This window comes from Gossypium arboreum, chromosome 4 (genome assembly GCF_025698485.1).
Source record: "Gossypium arboreum isolate Shixiya-1 chromosome 4, ASM2569848v2, whole genome shotgun sequence".
NCBI classification, from domain to species: Eukaryota; Viridiplantae; Streptophyta; class Magnoliopsida; order Malvales; family Malvaceae; genus Gossypium; species Gossypium arboreum.
The window spans coordinates 92,204,337-92,221,057 of NC_069073.1; the positions used below are offsets into that span (position 1 = coordinate 92,204,337).

A 16,721-nucleotide genomic window follows, 5' to 3' on the forward strand; every position below is an offset into this window, starting at 1 on the left:
TTTAAAAAGGCAGAGCTAATTACAGTTAATTCTATAGACCCAATGTGAAAATGGTTCAAGGTATTGGAGTGAGTTCCATATATAGCTCGTACATAATTTAGTTGATTTAGATTTAAATATAGTAACCTAACCCGAGGTTTTATACATGTGATGTAGAATTACTTAGGTGCTTTAGATGGAACCCATATCAAGATTAGGGTTCCAACAATTGATAAACCTAGATATCGAACGCGAAAAGGTGACATAGCAACAAATATGTTAGGTTTTTGTACACCTGATATGCATTTTGTTTATGTTCTTCCTGGTTAAGAAAGTTCTATTGCTGATGGACAGGTTCTTCAAGATGCCATTAGTATAAGACATTGGCTAAAAGTTCCTCACGGTAAAGTGCAAATTTGACGAATTTGAATAAATTTTTAAGATCAAGCTTTTTTGGGAAAGTTAACAATGATAAATAGTTTTTTTTTTCTTTTTTATAGATTGCTATTATCTAGTTGATGCTGATTACACAAACTGTGAAAGATTTCTTGCACCTTTTAGAGGAGAAAGATATCATTTGAATGAATGGTGTCAAGCTAACAACCAAGTACTTCAGAAGAATTTTTCACTATGAAACATGCTTTAGCGCTCAACGTTATTGAAAAATGCTTTGGGTTATTAAACCTTAGATGAGGAATACTTATGAGTCCATAATTCTATCCTATGATGGTGCATAATAGAATCATTATTGCATGTTGTTTGCTCCATAATTTTATTCGAACATTTATGAGTCTTGATCCTATTGAAGCAAAGTTAGGAGAAGGATTACCTAGCAATGTGATAGATGATGATGAACCGAATATCGTAAATATTCATCCATCGGATACATGGGCTACTTGGAGGATGGAACTAGCCAATCAAATGTTCTATGAATGACAAACATCTAGAAATTAGTTAGGTTTATTAAAACATAGTAGAATGTTAATTTGTTTATGTTATTTCATGTATCTAGTTTACAAAACTTTGGTATTGTTTGAATTGTCTTTTTGTATTGTACTAAACTTGTTGAATTACAACTTTAATTTATTTTCTGTTGATTCGTCATGTGTTATAATTTTATAAAGTGTCAACCTTTTAATTCATAATATCGAACCTAATTTTTATTTTTATTTTTCTTAAAATAGTTATGTTAGGCTTTTCACAACCAAGTGTTTCTTCCCAAAATTCTCAAGGAACCAAAAAGAAATGAGTTCCAAAAGAAGATATTGTGTTGGTTTCTTGTATGGTCGACTTGTACAATGTTGGAACCTATAACGCATATACAGGATTCAAGGCCTGTTATATAAATGAGCTAGAAAGAATTTTAGAAAAAGGTTTCCCTCATGTTATGTTGAAGGCTAAACCTAATCTTGAATCAAGGATTAGGACATTAAAAAGGGATTGGACAATCGTTTACAACATGCTCTGTGGAAAAGATAATAGCAGCTTTGGTTGGGACGAGCATAGGCAGAAGGTTGTTGCTGAAAATGTTGTGTGGAACTCATATATAAGTGTAAGAATTATTTCCTGTCTTTATTATCTTATTTTGACCAAACTTATATCTAATGTGAAATACTTCTTTTTTTATATAGTCAAAAAGCAACCGGTCAATTCAGACATTGTAGTTTCCCTTATTATGACCAACTTATTTCCATATATGCAAAAGATTGAACCACTGCCACTGGGAAAGATGTTCGAATAGTTGCACATATTGTTGAAGAAATGGATGCTGAGGATGTAACTACTGCAAATGATCTTCAAGAAGGAAACAATTATCGTGGATGAAAAGATGATGTTTCCTTAGTTGAGATGGATGTCTTGGCTACACAATCATAATCGCCGAAGCCAAACCAAGATAGTTTCAAAGAAGAAAAAAAATTTGATGGAAGTGAACAAATTTCTTCAATTACTGATGCTACCATGTTATTGGGGAAAAACATACAAATTGTTGGCCTTGAATTAAGTAGGAGCATTTCCTTCGATAAAGTGATTCAAGAAAGTGCTCAAAAATTATATCCAACCTTATGCAAAGTAGAAGGATTAACTGAAGATAAGCGCTATCATGCGTTGAGCAAAATTTCTAACCATCCAATGCAAATGCTCATTTTCTTTCGTCTACCTTCTTCAGTATGATTGGAATGAGTGAGAAGATTTCTTTCTGACCATTAAAAATCATGGTTGTGTTGGTGATGTTTTGGCAACGTTTTGTATATGTAATATTTGGATGGTAAGATGCCATTAGTAGAATGCCACTAGAAGAATGTCACAGACTGTTGTAACTTTTTAGTTTTGTAAAATTTAACATATAAATTATGGCATATAAGCTAATGACATCATGTAACTTTTTATTAATGTATGAATATTATGTTTGGATGTAAAATATATTTATCAAGCTATTTATTAGTTCTAATCTTTTACTTTTTAGTTTAGAAGATAATTAAATTCTTTATTTTGCTAATGATATTTTAGCACATTAAATATGCATTGCAGTTCAAAAATAATAAAGTAGATTATATATTCTTTTTATAATATTATATATTTTTATTTTATTAATCCATATTTTAATAATAATTATATCAAGAATGTTATTAAATTATATACTATTTTATTAAATTATATTTAATAATAATCTTATTAAAATTTAATAACAATAACAATAATCATCTACTTAAAATTTTTTATTAAGGGTACTTTGGTCATTTAAATATTTTTCCTTATGCTATTACAACATCTATTTCATTCAACCAAACACAAGAATACTATTACAACCCTATTCCATTCCCTCAACCAAATGAGTTGTTAGGCTCAAAAACTGGGATTGGGTAAAAAAATCAGGCCCGTTTTAAATATAGGTTGAGCTCGAGTTTAAACATTTAGGGCTTGGGCTCGGCTTGGCCCAACCCAACCCATTTTAAGTTTATAATAATTTATATTATGTTATTTTTATATATTATGTAATTTTAATACATTAAAAATAAATATATACTAAATATATAATACTACTCTAATGCAAACATTAAATTAATGCTAAGATGACTATATAAAAATTTTAATAAATAAAAAATAAAATTATTAAATATCAAAACAAAATAAAATAAATATTTAAAAAAAAATTTAAAATAATATGGGCAAACCTAAAATGAGCATGGGTTAGTCTTTCGCAAATATGGGTGGGTCTAGGCAAAGTTTTAGGCTCATATTTTAGGTCACGTCGGGCTTGGACAAACATAAAATATGTTGATATTATGCTTAGGCCCGCCCCAACCCGACCATGAAAACCTCTATTTATAACCTTTTGATTGATAAAATTTTGGCTAAAGAAAATGAAAAAACCTTTAAAAAAACACTTTATATTTACTCTTGTTGTTAATAGTATGAAATTTCCTTCAAGGTACATAGAAATAGTCCTCGAAGTTGGTCCTTGAAATTGAGGATTAAATCCAGAGTTAAAAAATATGACTTTGAAAAATCTAATTGTTCAATCAATAATTATATAAGAAAAATTATGAACATTTAATTTTTCATCGAAAAAAGAGTGAAAGTATTATTTGATTTTCCTTTTGCTACATTGATAATGATTTTTAAATTTTATAGATTGATTAAGAGATTATTATGTGTTCTATTTATTTTTTAAAATTTTAAATCCATAATAAACAATATGCATCACTAATAATTTGATTTAGTGTCAAATCATTTACCAAATTAATTAAAAACTAAAATTATGCTAGTTAGAGTGATTTTTTTACAAATATTAAATTATTTTATAATTTTATTACATATTATATATTTAAAATTTTTACTTTTTATTATTTTTATTGGTGTTTAATTAATTTCTTACACTAACTTCTTAAAATATAAACAAAAGGGTTATGTATCGAATTGGATAATTTCATCCATAAATAAAATAATTAATAGATATGGAATGCTTCTATTCTAAAAGTTGAAAGTTTGGCTAAGAAGTTTGAGGATCAAATTGATAGAATTTGTAAATGTGAATGGTTAAATTTATTGAATTATTTAGAATTAGGATCAAATTGATCAAATAAGTATTGAGGACTAAATTTGTTATCATGCCAATTAGAAAAAGGTTTTTTGTTGGCGAGTGACCAAAATATGAATGAATTCAAACGTTAGTGTGTAAATTGAAAATTTTTAAAATTTGTTGACCGAAATAAGAAAGCGAGCATAATTGGATGACCATTTATATAGTTTACCCTTTTTATGATATAATAAATCATTAAACATATATTTTGTTTGATAAATTAAAATAACTAATTATGTAAATAAAAATAATATTATATTATATTATATTATATTATATTATGTTTTTATTTTATTTTATTTTATTTAATTTAATTAATTTATGAATTAAATAAACATGATTTTAATAATTTAGTTTACTATAATATCGTTAATAGTTTCATCCTCACCTCATCGTTATTATTCCATTTGATTGCAATTGGTTGAGTCATATCTAGAGGGCCAAGCCTCAATTGAGTGAGTGCGGCAAAGAAAAACACTAATGAAACACAAAGTATGCATCAGATGCTTAATGTAAATGATAAACTTGCAGAAGGTTCCAATTTGACTATCTAAATCATCTAATAACAACCCATTTTACTTTAATCTGCAGATTTCAAGCACTTTGTAGGAACGGCAAGCAACGGTTCCAGTTTTCTCATTGATACGCCCAAGCTGTCTTTCATGTCAATTGTGTCTTTGGTCACATTGCCACCAAGTTCCCAATCAAAATGATGAAGCAATGAGCCTAAAACAAGGTGAACAACTCTGTCACCCAGTATACCTGCACACATTCTTCTTCCAGCTCCAAATGGAATTAGCTCATAGTTCTGGCCCTTGTAATCGATTTTCGACCCCATAAACCTCTCGGGCTTGAATGACAAAGGATCATCCCACACTTCCGGATCCCTTCCGATTGCCCAAGCATTCACAAGAACTTGTGTGTTTTGAGGTATATGATACCCCATGAATTCAGTGTCTTGCAATGCTCTTCTTGGGACAAGGAATGGAAGTGGAGGGTGTAATCGAAATGTTTCTTTGATCACTGCGTTCAAGTAATGAAGTTTCTGAATATCATTCTCTTCTACCTTTTTGTTTGGTCCAACAACACGACTAAGCTCTGCTTTGACCTTAATCATGCTTTCTGGATTGCAAAGCAACTCAGTAAATGCCCATTCTACGGTGCTGCTTGTTGTTTCTGAACCTGCCATAAATAACTCCTGCTCCAAAAAGATGCAGCAACTTGTTAGAAAATCATGTATTTGGATGGTCGTATATCCCTGAATCGACGAGGAACATGAGTCTGAGATACAAATACTTGCAATGAAAGAATTACCAGGATAAAGATATTCAAGTCTTGGTCAGAAAATTTAGCTGGTTCGCCCTTGCCATTTCCCTCAAACTCAAGCAACAAATCCAAGAAATCCCTCTTATTATTGTCACTCAACCTCTTATCTTCCCTTCTTTGTTTTACAAACTTAGAGGCGATTCCAATGGCCTTACCCAAATCCTTGGTCGTCTTCCTTTTCAATCCTTGAGGATCAAGCCATTTCAGCCATGGGAAAAAATCCGCTATATTTCCTTTTCCAGACAAATCCATTAGCCTCGACATAACAACGAAGAATTCAGACCCTTCCTTAGAATCTGGATCCAACAAATCTCGCGACAGCATAAGGTTTCCAAGCAAATTAAACGTCAACAAGAACACAAAACGAGCCACATGGATTCCGTTCCTATTCGACTCCCCTTGAATCTTACTTGCCTCGTCTTCGATCCATTGGAGCATATTGCCGATGCATTTTCTTCGTATGTAAGCTGTTTCGTTTATCCTCTTGTTGACCAGCATATCCACCGTCACCAGGCGCCTCAGCACACGCCAGTATGAACCGTATGGTGCTAAAGCCACTGAGCTCTTGTGGTAATCGTGGGCGCGCATGGTTTCCGTGATGTTGCGCTCAGCAAAGGAGAGATCATGGTTCTTGAAGAACTCTGCGGCTGCTTTCGTTGAAAGGATTGCCATGGTGTTAAGGGATCCCAACCTGAGCCATATGACTTGACCATACTTGTCGCGAAGGCGGGTCAGGGTCCGGTGTGGCATGGTGCCTAGGTCGAATATGTTGCCGAAAATAGGCCATCCTGGTGGTCCTGGGGGGAGCTTGCCTGTAATGGAGTTGTTTGTTCACCGGATGAATAGAAATAGAGCTGATGATGCAAATATGGTAAGGCAAAGAAGAAAACCTGGAGCCAAAGCCATGGTTGCAGGCCAAGTTCTTGAGTTCTGGTTTTCTTCTGTGACCTTTGATTTAATAATACTGGAACACCCCAATTTATTATCACAAAACATAATAATAAATTAAAATTGCATAATTTGATATATGGGTTTTGAGAAATGCATAATTTATATCTCATCTATTTGAGCTTCTAGTTTTTGTTTTGTTCTCTGATGAATAGGTCTACGGGAAAGGATTGTATGAAACAGTGACGCCACGTTATCTGTATCTCTTTCTAATAGTTTTATGCCACGTCAGTATTCTTATCTTGAATTTCAAGATTTTATCCTGAAAAAAATGAAATCCAAATTAAAATACTAAAATTTAGGATAAAATCCTAAAATTCAGGATAAGAATACTGATGTGGCATAAAATTATTGGAAAGAGATACAGATGACGTGACGTCACATACAATCATTTCTAAGAGGTCTACACAGTAAGCTTGTAGAGTAAGCTTGTAGTTTTTGTTTTTCTTTGATGAATAGTTTTATTTGAACTAGTTTGTATCCTTGCTTGTGTATATTAAATTTAGAATATTTTTAGAAAATTAGTTTTTATTCAAAGTTTTTAATAATTTTTTAAAAATCATTAATAAATTTTAAAAATAATTTAATTATAAAATATATTTTTAAATAATTAAATTATATTAATGTTATATAATTTTCAAAATATTTAATATTAAAATAATACAAAATTTTATCATGATTTGAATATTAATATTAATATATTATATTTTAAATAATATTATTAATAATTTCTTATAGGTTATTTAGTTTATATATTGTTAAATCAATTTGTTTTAACATTAAAATTGTTAATATTCTATTTTTTAATTTTAATTTTATATTTATTCTATTTAGTAAATAAGACTAATTAACTCTTATTATATTTGAAAAATATAAATCTAATTTAGCAATTGTTATTAATATGTGTTTTTATTTTATTTTTAACGATTTAATATTCATTAATTTTAATAGTATAACATTAAAGGATAATTCAATTTAGTAAATTTTTAAAATAAAAGGTAATTTTTTTAAACCAACTTTTTATTTAACAAACAACTAAATAAATAATTTTTTAAACAAAAGGCATGGATTAACTTAAAAATATTAAAAGATTAGGAGTAAAAGAATATCTTACTCAAATTGTCAATAAATGCTTTAAATTAGAGGTGTGCATGGGCCGGACGGCCCGGCCCGGCCTGAAGGCTCGCCCGAAAAGTGAGAGGGTTTGGGTAAAAATATAGGCCCGAAAAATTGGCTTGGACAAAAAACGAGGCCCGTTTAGGAAACGGGCAGGGCCCCGGGTAAGATTTTTTTGCCCAAGCCCGGCCCGATTTTAATATTAAATTATTTTTTAAATTATTTTATTTTTAATTTTAAGTAACTTTAGTACTTTGACTTTACTCTTTTGTTGTTTTTAATGTTATTTTGATATTGTAAAATTTTTGTTATTAATATAATTTGGTTCTTAATTTAGTTCTAATTTGTTTCAATTTTTCAATTTTAATATAATTACTTTTTTATTATATTTTTAATTTATGTATTATTTTAAGAATTATTTTAGTCTCATTTTTATTTGTTTTTTGTTTTAATATTTGTTTTTATGTTTTTAAATGTATTTGATTTATTATATTTTAAATTTTTTTATTTAATAAAAAAAGTAAAAAAAATTAATATGGCCGGGCCGGGCCGGGCTCGACCCTACTATTTTTTTCCTAGGGCCAGGCAGAAATTTTTTATGGCGGCCCATGCACACCTCTACTTTAAATCGAAACGTCATCTGTAAAAAGAAAAACTGTAAAGTAAGTATGATCATTTATTTGGTTCTTTTGTAATCTCATATTATATATATATGGGCCATTTTACCCAAAAAGGCCCATTTCTAAAATTATTTATGGAAATGAGCTAATTTTCTGATTATTTATCGGAAATGGCTGAATTTCGCGAAAACGCGTCTATGTCAGCGCGTCTTAGGTGATGTGTCAGCAAAATGCGTCCCTAGGGGAGCGTTTTGTCCACGTTAGCACAAAACGCTTCCTTGAAGGAGATCTTTACTGACGTGGACAAAACGCTCCCCCAAAGAGGCGTTATGCCCTGCCCAACGGCCCTTTTTTTTGACCGTTTGGGCTCCAACGGTCCAAAAAAATATATAAAAGGTCTCCCTTTCATTTTTTTTTCACACAAGAGTCTTCTCATAATTCTCTCAAAATTCTCTCAAAATTTCTCAAAGCTCTCTTTAATTTTTGCAAAAAAGCTCTGTTTAAAATTTTTTTAAATTAGTTTTTTTTAATTAAAAATATTCAATCGTGTTAGCAATGGCCGAAGAATTAATTTGTCTTAATAATAAACACATCTCCGTCGATCAAATGACAATGGTAAGTGATAATTTTAATTTTTCAATACTATTTAATATTTTTTTCATTTATGCAATTTTAATTAATTTTTATTTTATAATTTTTTATAATAGTCTGTAGATTGGGTGTTGCAATGCTTTATGCGTAATATGTCTGGTCCTCTATCGTCGTTGATAGAGAATTACTTGCCGAAGCGGTTTTTGGCACGTGGCCACGATAGGCCAGGGGTGCAAGTTGGACCCGAAACTAATCAATGGGTTGATAGAGAGGTGGAGACCCGAGACGCACACTTTCCATCTTCCATGCGGAGAGTGTACTATCACTCTGAAAGACGTGCAGTTGCAATTGGGATTGTCGGTGGATGGGTACACAGTCACTGGGTCCGCTCAATCTGCTGATTGGGGAGCCGTATGCTACGAGCTTTTAGGTGCTATTTCGGATAATATTAACGGAGGTCGGATCTAGATGGGCTGGTTATGAGACACATTTCCCGAGCCAGATAATGATTCGACTGAACTAGAAAGAATACATATGCTCGGGCATATATTCTTAAGATGATTGGAGGTTATCTAATGCCGGACTTGTCACAAAACCTCGTACATCTGAGATGGCTACTGAAACTCGTTGATTTTAGAGCAGTTGGTGAATTTAGTTGGGGGTTTTCCGTGTTAGCAACATTGTACCAAGAGATGTGTGGGGCAACACGACTAAATAAAGCCAAAATCGGTGGTTGCCTATCACTATTGCAATCATGGGCACGGTTTCGCTTTCCATTTTTACGTCCTCGAGTGGACCACCCATATACATTCTCACTCATAACGAAGTAAATTTTATATTAGATTTTACAATTATTACATAGATTTAAAATATAATTGTATGCTAAAAATTTATTTAATTAGGTGGAACCATTCAGCGAGTTATGTTGGAATACCTACCTCTCTTGAAGATATACGGCTTCTATTAGACCAACGGTCGGAAGCACAAGTAAGTATTAAATAAAATATATATACATAATAAAATAGTCATTCATATTTAGTATTTAGTATTATGTATATAACTAATATTTTTATCATGTTCATATAGTTTCAATGAACACCATACGAGGATTCGACAATTCGGGCAGTAATTTTGGATGAATTCTTTCAAAATTTGAACATTTAGCATGTGAAGGTCCCATTGGTCAACTATGCTACCGTGGAGATGCATCAGTCAGATAGAGTATTACGACAATTTGGATTCTGACAATCGATTCCCTTGGCACATGAGGTGCTCGATGATGAGCACAAAATCAACTTACAGAAATTGAATACAGATTGGCCGAGATACTGGTTAGAATATATCAAAATGTAGGAAAATCGGTATGATTATATACCTACTCGGGAACCGATCATCGTTCCTGAGTTAGCTTGCGTACCAGAATACATGCCATAGTTTAGGATCCATGGCAAGCCATATTTATTGTCGGAAGAGGAGAGGCAACGGCAAATTTGTGTCCAAAAGGAATGACGGGGCCCTTTAAATCTAAGAAGAATGGATAACGATGTGGGTCCATCAATAGCGCCCACACAATCACTGGGCCCATCAACAGCGCCCACACAGTCACTGGGCCCATCAACAACACCCACACAATTACTGGGCCCAACACTTCAACCGACGACACCCATATCACAACCTTTTCAAATTATGCCAGGTGCGTATCCTAGCCCTTATATGTATCCTAACCCTTATATGTTTCCTTTTCCCAGTCCTATGGCAGGTTGGAATGCATGGCCCGGTTCATCTTTATTCTCGATTACTCCAAGTCAACCGCGGATCTATAGGCAGTCGTTGCATGAGGGATCGCATGAGGCACTGTTGGGGAGTTCTTATTTTTACCAATCCCCATCGCCTTATGGGATTCAAACACCTCCGCTATGGGTGATGCAAACACCTCCGCAGTCATTATTCTATCAAGGTGGGTCATCCTCCCAACACCCACAACCAAATCCCCTACCGGAGGAACCATAATCCCTACCGGAACAACCACAACCCCTGCTAGAAGCTGAACCAAAGAGGAATCCGCGCGTAACCATCGACGACCCCTATGTGGCACTGATTCCGGCTGGCACCAACATTGATTTTTTTTAATATATTTGTATAAATTTTTTTATATTGTTTCATTTAATAAAATAAAAGTTGTTTTAATATTTTAATTATAATTTACTTTTTATATTTTTAATAAAATAAAAGTTCTTTTGAATAAGACAATATTTTTAATAAAATATAAATAATAAAATATAATTTTATTACAACAACTATTAGCTATTCCGGTTTGGACATGATCGAATTGTATGGCCTGGGTTCCTACATCATCTGCACAACTTCTGTTGATTGGTTGTTTCTCGGATATCCATATTGTTACGTATTCTAGTTAAGCAAGGTCGACCTTTTGGTTTGCGACGCAATTCTTTATCTGGTAATAGCTTAAATGGAGTAAGCAATACAGACGACCACTTACGTTTATCTGAGACCGGTGGGAATATGTGTCTCGACACGTTGTACATGTATTCTATTTTGTACGCTTCATCGATATAGCTCATGGGATCCAGACGGAGATTCTGACAAGCTGCAATTACATGAGCGCATGGATAACAAAGTGCGTCAAACCTCCCACAGTCCCAGGTCCTATTTCTCAAGTGTACATGATATTGCCCGCTAATAATACCTTGGTTCAATTTGTCAAACTCCGTCACACGAAACCATATGTTGTCGCGATTGTGACACACTAGGTGCATGGTGTTGGCCCTGCCTTCGCCTTGTTAATTTCTTGCAATACTTTCGCGCACTATACATGGTCTCCCTGTATTTGGCCTTTATAACTCACCGCTCGCTTTGGAAATAGTGTCGCTAAATGAAAATATGTCTCTCGCACAACCGATGTTATCGGAAAATGACACGTTCCTTTTAGAATAGAATTTATGCATTCAGCCAGGTTTGAGGTCATATGACCATATCGTAGGCCGTCGTTGTATGCTTGTGTCCACTGTTCAAAAGGTATGTTACAGAGGTAGTCTGCGCCTTCTTCGTTAACTGAACAGAAAACTACCAACATCTCATGAAAACGGTCCTACTTATCTCATACCCTACCAATATAAGTTGATAGTGAAAATTACATACCACTCTTCCATTCAGAATAAATTGAATATTACAAACGAAATTATATTAATAAAGATTAAATACCCAAGTTGATCACTTGCTGTCGTTCAGTTGTATATCGATATTGTCCGTAGTAGTTGGATGCAGCATGCCTTAGGCAATACCGATGGTGTGTGTGATGCCATAGGCTTCCCTATCACTCAATTGCGGCTAGTATTCCAGTGCCTCGATCTGATATAACGCAGATATCAGGTTGAGGGCAACATGCCTCCTTCTAGAAAGAAAGAAATCCCATTCATCAGCTGACTGCCCCGGTGTTATTGCAAATGCAATTGGAAGGATTCTCCCACTGCCATCTTGTGCCATAGCTAGCAATAGCCGATGGGTATATCTACCATACATAAAGGTACCGTCAATTTGTACTAATGGCTTGTAGTAAAGAAATACGTCTCAGTATTGCTTAAAGCTCTAGAACAAACGCTTGAACACTTGGCATCCACAGAGCAATCGGTCGTTGTAGTACGTAGGTTCTGTTTCAAGGTCTATTATGCAACCTAAAACATATCTCTCCAGCACCTGACACCACTGCCACTTTCATTAGATGAAGCGTCCCATCCACCATGCATCTTTTCCAACGCTTTCTGCTTAGCTATCCAAGCCTTGCGGTAAGAGGGCGTGTACCTCAATTGGCTACGAATATTGGCAATTAAGACTGGCACTAAAGTCTTGGGATCCGCCTTCACCGTCGGTAGTATTAAGCTAGCTAACATATCTGAATCCATCTTGGGATGATCTTGTGAAACACTTGTCAACGAAGTACGTTAAATAATGCAACATTATGTAATAACAGTATTATTCAAAAACCCTAAACACCTAGTGATACTGTACTGCCAACAAATGTATGTGGACCTTTGTACTTTTTTATCCCCCACAAGCCTGTCATTTTCCTTAACGAGGCCATGATTTTCTATGAATATGTACCGTCTTGCACTGCACACTTGGCCTCAAACTTATCGGATTTGGATTTAACCATGTTTTCATTAACCTCGTTCATAATGCTATGTTGTTTCAATGCACCAAGAAAACTATCATTATTGGAAAACTCTTTACCATATTCCAAATCACCCAAATCCAATGACGAACTTGTACGGTCACATCTTCTGTGTGGTAGATCTGGAAACTCTAACGCATCATCTTGAGATAGATTGACATTATGCATATGGGCTGGAGGTGAGTACACCCTGAATTACGGATCTTGTTCTTCTTCATCTGAACCCCCTTCAATATCTTCAGGTATGGTTGGAACAGACTCTAGTTTAGAAAATAATGCAACTTCTGCACTATCGGGGTCGAACTCTTGAGGTGGATCCACATTGGACTCATCATTCGACCCACCATCATTTACAACGAATGAGGTCCCCTCACAGGTGGACGTCGTAGAGAGTACATCATCCCTTCTTGTGGACGTTTCATAATGTCCTCAATTAGATGTGGATTGCCAACCACTAGAAGTTGATGTCATTCCCCAATATGTATTTCTAGTATCAAACATCGACCCATCGAGGTGCCTGTCCAATCCACTAGTGGAGTGTCGTGCAGAGGTTGTGTATTCCATACTTCTACCAAACACAGGCGCTTTCGTGTTTTGTCACCCACTAATGGAGTGTCAGGCAGGGGTCGTGTATTCCTATTGAACAGCAGTAGATGTTGAAGTCGCAAATGCATCATTTGGTGGTGAAAATTGTACATATAACTCAAGATAGGTTGGTCCACTAGTAAGATGAGTCTGCACCATTGCCTCCAAGCTACGAGGACCTTTGATGTCGAATAAGTCATATCTCACGAGATCAACTGAAGCACAAAATCGGTACTTAATAGACAAAACTTTCATTGGTGTCGTTCCGAAAATTTTCCACCTAATTCTTTTACGAAGTTCTGTCAAATCTATGTTCTGTTAAAAACTAGTCGTGTTATGTTCTCCGATAAAAAAACAATGCCGTTCTCGGTGTCATGGACCTCACCATCATAGTAAATAACAACATTAATACGTTCACTCATTTTCAGTTTCTATTCTACTTTAGCCTCAATTTCTCTTACTGTAACTTATGTAACCTGAGAATGAAATTTGGCTAATTTATAGTCTAAGGCTAAATAGGAACTACTGCAGAAAAGGAGCATCCACATGGGAGCTTTTTTCAGTAATTTTGCTGACAATGTATCCTGCTTGAAGCGTTTTGGACACTATTTGTTCAGAAATGTCCTCACAAAATTATTTTTTCAGATACTACTGTAGAAAAATAGCATCCACGTGGGAGCTTTTTTCAGCAATTTTGCTGACAGTGTATCCTGTTTAAAGCGTTTTGGACACTATTTGTTCAGAAACATTTTCTCAAAATTTTTTTTTCAGATACTACTATAGAAAAAAAACAAAAAGTTTTTATATTGCTAATATATTTTTTCCAAAGCCCTAAACATAAAATTATTTTAAAAAAATAAAACATAATTTAATTAATTAACCCTAAAATTCTAAACCCTAATTTAATTGATTTTTTAATTAATAGTTAATTTAATTAATTAAGTTTAAACCCTAAACCCTAATTTAATTATTTTTTTCTTAAAAAACCCTAAAATTATAAACCCTTAAAACCATAAATCCTAAACCTTAACCCTAAAATCCTAAACCAAGGAAAAAACCCTAACCTTAAAAAAGGGGGCAAAATGCATCCCTAGGGGAGCGTTTTGTCCACGTCAGCAAAACTCTTCTTCAAGGAAGCGCTTTGTGCTGATGTGGACAAAACACTGCCTTAGGGACGCGTTTTGCTGACACATCACCTGAGAACGCGCTGACGTAGATATGTTTTCGCGGAATTTAGCCTTTTCTGGTAAATAATCAGAAAATTAGCCCATTTCCATAAATAATTTTGGAAATGGGCCTTTTTGGGTAAAATGAGGATATATATGTGATGTAATATAAATATAGAAATTGGAAAAAAATAAGAAAATACTTAATGGTTCTTTTTATTTGCTGTGAATTTGGTTAACTAATAATACTTTTTTTTGCATACAATTTATTTAGATAAGATGTGTGATTAAATGCATTATAGTATTTTTAATTATTTATGTTTCCATTTTTGTAAAAATAAATAGAGTAAACTATAAAAATAGTCACTTTTGTTTGTCTCAGATTACATTTTAGTCACTTATGTTTGAAATGTTATGTTTTAGTCACTTATGTTATTATTTTGTTACGAAGTGGTCACTCTACCGTTCAGCTCCGTTATTTCCCTAACGATAATCCTATGGGGCAGTGCAAATAGATTTTAAGTGTCAATTAAGATGTCCAAATGAGATGAGAATAGATTTTTAATTCAATAAAATTTATGAAATGGTAAAAAGGAGTCAATTAATCTCTTTCATTCCCGAGTATTCCCCATCTTTTCTCACCATCACATTCTTCCCACACAGATTCCCCCAAATCAACCAAATTCACTCGTTGCGTATCTCCAATCTATTTCTCACTCTTCTCTTTTGTTTTGTTTTCTTCACTTTTTGCATCAAACATCTTCCGATTTTTGGCATAACTAAGTCCTTGCTGGAAAAAATGATATCCAGGCAGCAATCGGGTATGGAGGACTTGGTTTCCTCTGACAATCCCAATGTTTGAATTTTTTTTATTATGGTTTGCGAAACCCTTGATGATATCAAGATGCATCTCTCTGCCATCAAGTACGACCCTTATCTCCAAAACAGTACGTATCTTTCATGATCTTCAATTTAATTGCTTTTTCAATTCAAATCTGGTAAGGTAATTCTTTTATTTTTGTGTGAATTGAGCTGAAATTGATATTAACTACAACTTCATGTTATTAGTTCAAGTTATATTTGATTAATATTATGAATTATGGGATCTCATTATAATTTGATTATATACTTTGCAGAACCTTCACCATTGTATACGACTATAATTATGGAGAAATGTACTCTAAAATTTGTTGATGAGTATAAGTATATGTTATGCCAAGCTACGGAGCCATTGTCCACCTTCTTAGAATATATCACGTATGCAAAAATTCTTTTTGTGAATTGCTTGTGATATATCAAATTATCCTTCTCTTGAACAATGGTAGTTGATTTATTTCACATCTAATGATCTAGGTTTCATTTAATTGAATATTAGCAGTGCCGACCTTGTCTAGTATTATCTACAGGTGGTTTTTGATACGACGGTGTGAATTTTTTACATTTTTATGTTGCTAATTCACCTTTTTTGGAGAGGGGGATGGGGTATTGTAAGGTTGCTGACTTTGGTTGGGCTTTTTTGAGTTCTCAGTGATGTAACGAAAGATGTATGTTAAGATGGTGTAAATATGCAAATAATTTAACCTTGTATGAGAGAGATGTTCAATAGTTCTTGGAGGAGTGCCATCCTTTGGGCATGTTTGATAGGTATTTGAACCCCTTAATTGCGATCAGGTTATTATCTAACCTCACCTAATATCAACGCTGACTTTTCTATTTTGCTACTTCAGTATTGCAACACTAAAAGTTGCTTAGAACATACGTAAACTCTATACATTAGTTCTTGTTGAGACTCCTTTGGCTCCATTGTAACACTCCTAACCCGCAGCCGTCGCTGGAACAAGGTTTCAGGGCATTACCAAAACATTCAAAATATTTTTCAATTAATCTACGTAAATTACTATTCATTTACAGAGATCATCCATAACGTCCCTTGATTGGGCCCTCGAGGCCCAATACGAGCATTAGAATCGAGTCGGAACTTAATCGGGACCTTTAAGAATTTTTAGCAAAATTACAAAATTTTTCCAAGGTGCAGGGCTCACACGTCCATATGGTCCAAGGGGCAGCCCCGTGTGGCCCTAGGATATGCCTGTGTTGGAGGCCATGTTCGACCCCGTGTA

General features: G+C 33.9%; 1 protein-coding gene and 1 pseudogene across 1 annotated transcript; one reads left to right on the top strand and one right to left on the bottom strand.

Moving 5' to 3' along the window:
* Positions 1–4,461: 4,461 nt before the first annotated feature.
* Positions 4,462–6,403, bottom strand: LOC108459110 (cytochrome P450 76A2-like). The gene is made up of 3 exons (XM_017758474.2): positions 6,277–6,403; positions 5,375–6,198; positions 4,462–5,258 (listed from the first exon to the last, which is right to left on the bottom strand). The coding sequence occupies exons 1-3, from the start codon at positions 6,380–6,382 to the stop codon at positions 4,641–4,643; spliced, it is 1,548 nt and encodes a 515-aa protein (XP_017613963.2). The 5' UTR covers positions 6,383–6,403; the 3' UTR covers positions 4,462–4,640.
* A 9,072-nt stretch (positions 6,404–15,475) lies between these two features.
* The window catches only part of LOC108459111 (V-type proton ATPase subunit d2-like), a 52,180-nt pseudogene continuing 50,934 nt past the window's right edge, over positions 15,476–16,721 (top strand).

Excerpts from the sequence above, each read along its gene's own strand:
- LOC108459110 (XM_017758474.2), bottom strand. The coding sequence starts at position 6,382 with ATGTTTTGTGATAATAAATTGGGGTGTTCCAGTATTATTAAATCAAAG. Across the intron at positions 6,199-6,276 it reads AACCATGGCTTTGGCTCCAG|GCAAGCTCCCCCCAGGACCA; the intron begins GTTTTCTTCTTT and ends ACTCCATTACAG. Across the intron at positions 5,259-5,374 it reads ACTTGAATATCTTTATCCTG|GAGTTATTTATGGCAGGTTC; the intron begins GTAATTCTTTCA and ends TTTTTGGAGCAG.